A 6000-nucleotide genomic window follows, 5' to 3' on the forward strand; every position below is an offset into this window, starting at 1 on the left:
AGTGTCATGTTTCATGTTTCTTCAGTGTGGCCTAAAAAGGAGCACTGCTATACATAGCTAGTTCTAGGAAAAAATTCAGCCTGTCCCTCCTCGAGAGAACTTCACTAGCCTCAATAGCTTAGAAAAGTCTCAAACAATAACTTGGGACATGTATGCACAGTACAATCACGGAAGACAAAATGCCCTAGAGACAACAGATAATGGCATAGCAGATGCTGTAAGCCTGATTTTTGAGAGTTATGACAGGTATTCAAGCTACACTCAAGGAAAGCTCCAAGGCTACAACCTGGCTGCCCTTACCATGTCTGTGTTACATATAAGTAGAAGATATTTTCTTTTTTTTTTAACACAACCCATTACCACAATCAAGAAGGGTGAGAATGTGCAGGAACCACCTTTAGTACCAGAACACAAGCTTCAGGAATGTGGAATCACTTCTACTATTCACTCCATAGCCCTCAGGATGACTAAAGGCTGATGCACAGCCTCTTCACAAATTCCCTTGCACATAATCATCAGCAGAAAATTTTAAAATTTAGTATGCTTCCTCAATTCTTCTGGCCCTTCAAAATACTGAGGGATTCTGTACTGTTCTGCACTTTGAATAATCATGTACACTAAAAGAGGGCTGAGCAAGTGTGAAGTGTTATCTGCTCAGAATATTTATATACTACAATTGTCCTGCACTGATTTAAGTAACAACTTTTTCCAAAGAAATAGAATGAAATCTCTACTGTAGTCCAAGCTGAGCATTACAAAACAAAAAGGATGCATTGTGAAGTATTACAACTAAAAAAAAAAATAAATACTGTATTTCAGATAAATTTAACACTGAAGTCCTGCTTGAGTGATGAGTTTTAGCCAAAGAACAAGAATTAATGTGAATTTGACCACGCAGGTCAAAACAGACAACCTAAAATTTTTATTATGAGTGTTACTCCACACCACCCTGACACCCTCTTCTGTCCACCATGTTCTTCCTGAAAATGTATTAAAAAAGTCATGTCTGATAAATCAGTACCACAAGAAATCAGCTGCACAAGAAACAGCTTCCTCAGTTTTACCTGAAATACTGTCTGGGCCACTGTTCATTATCAGGATGAACACTTAAATATAGTTTTTCATCTCAACTCAATGCTGAAAACCTGCTAATTCTGTCAGCTGAGATGAGTTTATCCTGCACTGTTCTGTTTAACAAGCTATGTCTTCTGCTAAAGGAACATCAGTAATTTTTAACTTTTTTCTTATGCTAGTGTATACTGTAACAGTTTCCCCTAAACTTCTTATTTCTAAAATGAGAAAAAATGACAGTTACCACACATTTCTTGACAAATAAAGGAAAGGGACATACTACAGTAAAAGGGATTCTCTGGCAAGATAAATACAAACTTCAGAAGTTAACATTAAAATGTTGAACATGAAAATATTCTCTTGCTTACCAAAAATTTCTCCATTTTTGGCAAATTCTGTCACAAGGTACAACATGTTTTTGGTCTCCATCACCTGTTGATAGAGAAATCGCACATGAGATTGTTTGCAGGAAGAGCAAAAAGCAAACAAACACCCAAATGGATACTTATTTTCATTGTTCTCTTCTGGTAAAGATATGAAAATCTTTGCCTTGCACATACAGTTACCACAATCTATCACTTTGTTGTTCAACTTTCAAGTTACCTCAACAATCTCACAGGGAGCATTTGCATGCTAAGCACAAGGATAAGCTTTAAATACTTCATAAAGCCAGTGTACAGAGGAGGAAGTGGATAGGATTCTTAGCCACATGTGACAAACACAAAACGATAGTATCCTCAGCAGCTAGTTTAAAGACTTTCCTTTATGCAGATTCCTTGAAGTACTTCAATTGCCGAAGTTTTCTAACATGCTCCCGGCTGGTGCTTGGGAAAGAATACTAGGAATAATACAGACATCTGTTACCAACAGTTCTCTAGTTATAGAAAGAAAAACAAACAGGTAAGCATCAGTCTTAACCTGGAAAAATTCAGGTAAAAGCACCACGTCACAGTATCCCATTGTACAATTGGACAGTACAGCTACAGAACTATCACATCCTCAATATGTGATACCCTCTGGTGGGGGAGGGCAAAAACCCCCACCAAACTTTAAGCATCTTCTACTTTATCTTCTGATAAGTTCCAGCCTTCCTATTTTAAGAACAGACCACTCACAATTCAAAAACATGGGAGGCTGGAAGGAATAGAGAGAGATAAACAGGAAAAAAGAAAGAGGGTAAGGGGAAGACTTCAAAAGTTTTCCATCAAGGCTGTGTTCACAGGCTCAACAGAAAGATTTCACCCAACAATTCAAAATTCCATACTTCCATGATATAAGTTGGTAAAACGCAGCCCAGTGAGTTATCTTGCAGTTTTATTCCTAATGATCTACTCCTCAATTGCTTAAACAGCTACTCAGGAATGCACTGTACAAATAGCATAATCAAAGATACACTGAAAGTGAAAAATCCTCTACTTCAAAATAAAAAAAGTCATTTAGGATGTCCCTTCAGTACAATACAACAATTTCAACACCCAATACATTTTGGGCCTATTTCAGTAACCACAGTAAAATAGTGCAGCCTGAGCTGTCCATGGACAAGACCTTCTTGAATTTTATTTTTGCATTTTATTTATGCACAAGCTTAAAAAGTACTAGAAGACTGCTCACAAATAAACTTTTTAGAGGAATGCTTTAAAACAAAAGGCAAACCCTGAAAGACAGAAGATTATCAAAAAACTGACAAGCCAGCAGACAGAACAAGATGGCAATCCTTCAGTCTCTCCTGCACTTTACAACAGCTGAGCATATTATAACTGAAATGTCTGTATCTGGAAGGCAAAACAGTTTGGAAAGACTGTTTTAAACCAACATTTGGAGACAAGAACCTGCAACAGCCTGTGGACTACACATATATGGAACCATTCTTAATCAAGCCAAGATTGCTAGCTTCATTACCTAACTTTGACAATCCTCAGTAGTTCCTTGACAAGAGACAATTCAGAAATTTGTAGTATGGACACAGTACAGTGATGGGCACATTATACAAGCAAACTAGCTAGACAATTTGAAGGCTATTTTTAAAATAAACTCACCTATCAGATGCATTTCTAACAAGTCAATCCCTTAATAGTAAAGGGGTAAGTACTACATAATAATTACCTTTCTCTTCAAGTGATCTTGCTGATCTTCAGGCTTAACTATTCTGACTCTCCTTTACCATTTTTGTGTTTTGTCACTCATTCATAAGGAACTGTAGTAGATATTACTCTAGCTAGTTAGAAATTTAGTCCCAAAGGTCCACCTCTACTTGGTGAATCGATATTTTAAAGAGGAAGCACCAGTCTCTGTCCCATAAGGTGAAATTAAAGCTAAACAAGTCTAAATCAGGATCTTCGTCTTTATTCAGTTGAAAAATCCAACACCATAGGTCCAAGTCCTTGTGCTTACATTGCCTTCACAGATGCCATCAAATGAACTTAAATTCAATGTTTAGTTTTAGCATGCACAAGTCTTCATTTGTTTGTTGACCTAGGTTTATTTGAAAGAAGCAAGAGAGTAACTCAGAAGCACCATGTGATTTGTTAAACGGAACACTAACGAACAGACCCCAAAGGGACTATTATCTGGAAAGCCTTAAAAGCAAGAGTTAACTGAAGCAGAAATGCCAGCAGCCTCAAACATTTTACCCTATACTGGCAGGAACAGAAAATGACATAGAAGAGAAACATATAAAACAAACCTATATTTTACTATACAAACTATGCACACTAAAAAAGTCACAAGTAAAAAAATGTTCAAAAGTTTTCATTGTCTGCAATTGTATGCTTTCTCACAAGTGCAGGTTTATCTCTTATGTAGATACACATTATTGTACCATAATTATTCATCCTTTATGTTATAAAGGAATGCATTCAATTCCACAAGGTACATAATTCACTTTAGGATATATATCAATTTGTCCATATCCACAACAGAAGTGAAATGCAAGATTCCAACAAAAATAAACACAAAAAACTAGTTATCCATCTCCTAGTAAATACTCTTCAAGATAAAGTGTTTGGGAAGCTCTTGCTTGGTGCGTGCATTTACATCACAAGCATATCTGCAGAATCTGGATTTACATATCCTCATGTCTTACCATCTTTGGTTAAGAAAAAAAGGCTGCAAGTACTGCTCAGTCTGTACACTGAGCAAAGACTCAAGTAAAGGAAACCACTATATCCATGCAGATCCTCACAGCTAGTACTCACTGTAAATACATTACGATGAGTATTTATACCCTACTATAGCTTAAATAGTACCCTGTCTACTAACAGACAGCAAAGTCCCATCACTGGGCATTTCCAACTGCACTCTTTCACTAATGTAAAACTTAGAACCTTCTGTGTATTTTAAGCAGATTTCAGGTACACTTGAGTATCTAACATGGCCAGCCTAATTGGTACCACAGAATGAAAAAGACCACAGCTGATAAACTTTCAAAGCTGAGTTTGTCACAGATTGGTGATGTGCCAGAAGTCACTGGTGTAGAGTGAACTCTTCATACAGAGGCAAGAGAGGGGGAAAAGGGAAAAAAAGACACTGCTAACCATACCTGGTAGAGCTTTATAATATGTGGGTGATCAAGCATTTTCATTATCTGCACTTCTCGGTAGATCTTCTCCAGATTCACAGCATCCAGCTGAGATTTGTCAATGATTTTTATTGCCACCTGCACACAAACAGCAAAAGTGAGACTAAAACTCCCCAACATTTTCCTCATTAGTTTATCCTCATTATAAAGGGGCTAATACAACCCCAGATAACTGAGGCCTTTCTTCTAGCTCAGAAATACACATCCCACACTTAAAAATACATCAGCACAATGCAGTCCCACTAGGTGGCTGCAGGACTATCACCTACATCAGCATGTCAGAAAAAGAAAGTTTTACAAGAAATGGAAAACAGAACATATGGTGGAAGACAGTGCTCCAAGGAACCCAGGTGCAAAATGCTCTCATATCAGTAGCAGGTGGGAACAACTGAGCACCATTCACAGAGCAGTGTTGTAAAGACAAAAGTCTTCTTAAGAAGCATAATGATGCCTATTTCTGGAGTCAAGGTAGCCTGTTGGAATCCCACAAATGCAAAAAGGTATTTTAAAAGAAAAACTGTTGGCTCAACACAGGTAATCAAAACATGGTAGATCCATGTAGTTTCAACTGTTACATGCTTATTATAACTGTAATTAATATGCTACTCCGTAAGGACATCTGCAGTTCATCTGTTCAGGGAAAAAACTCTGTACAGATACGTTTGTCAAACTTTGCAAACAGATCTCAATTAGTCTAAAAAATAAATCTTGCTCCAATTGACCTTGTTTTTAGCCAACATCTACAAAGTTAATTACAGATAACTACACATGCTTAGGAGACTACAAATTTCAAACAGAAGACATTTAAAAAACCCCCAAAATTAAACCAAGAAAAAAAATATATAGCTGCAATAAAAACCATGCAAAGGCTCACAACACTAAAGAGTATTGTATATATAAATGGTGTTTATTCACCCTAAATAGCATATTTTTAATGCTGAAGCCAGAGCAAACAATATACATCACACAAATGCTTCCAATTATAACTGCATTTCACAAACCATTGAACTATAGGAGACAGCTGCTATGCAGGAGACAAAAATCCACAGGAGGTGAACCTCATTATCTCCAGTAAGGCTGATTATATACGCACCTGAATTCAGAATTAACTATTTACTGACTTCATTTCAGTACACTTTTGCTTCATAACCTTTTCAAAAGCCACTTTCCAACCACCAGAAAAAATCAGATTCTGCTATGACTGAATAACTTATCTACCCTTGTAATCAGTGAAAATTAACTTTTGTTTAAGATGCACTCTTACATAGCTGAAGCATAACAAGACTATTTTCCAAAGCAAACAAACGATTTTTAAAAACTTTATGAAAAGAGATAGTTGTGGTGGTGGTTAT

General features: G+C 36.7%; 1 protein-coding gene across 1 annotated transcript in view; it reads right to left on the reverse strand.

Annotated features, from left to right (window-relative positions):
• Nucleotides 1-4726, reverse strand: part of SIK2 (salt-inducible kinase 2) — a gene marked incomplete at its 5' end in the record, with an annotated part of 45733 nt that extends 41007 nt beyond the window's left edge. The window contains 2 exons of the mRNA XM_010292450.1: nt 1440-1503; nt 4610-4726. Of these exons, the coding sequence (XP_010290752.1) occupies nt 1440-1503; nt 4610-4726 (181 nt within the window). The remainder of the gene's footprint in view (nt 1-1439; nt 1504-4609) is intronic.
• Between the last annotated feature and the right edge of the window lie 1274 nt (nt 4727-6000).

The sequence above is a fragment of the Phaethon lepturus genome, unplaced genomic scaffold (assembly GCF_000687285.1).
Source record: "Phaethon lepturus isolate BGI_N335 unplaced genomic scaffold, ASM68728v1 scaffold18390, whole genome shotgun sequence".
Classification (NCBI taxonomy): Eukaryota; Metazoa; Chordata; class Aves; order Phaethontiformes; family Phaethontidae; genus Phaethon; species Phaethon lepturus.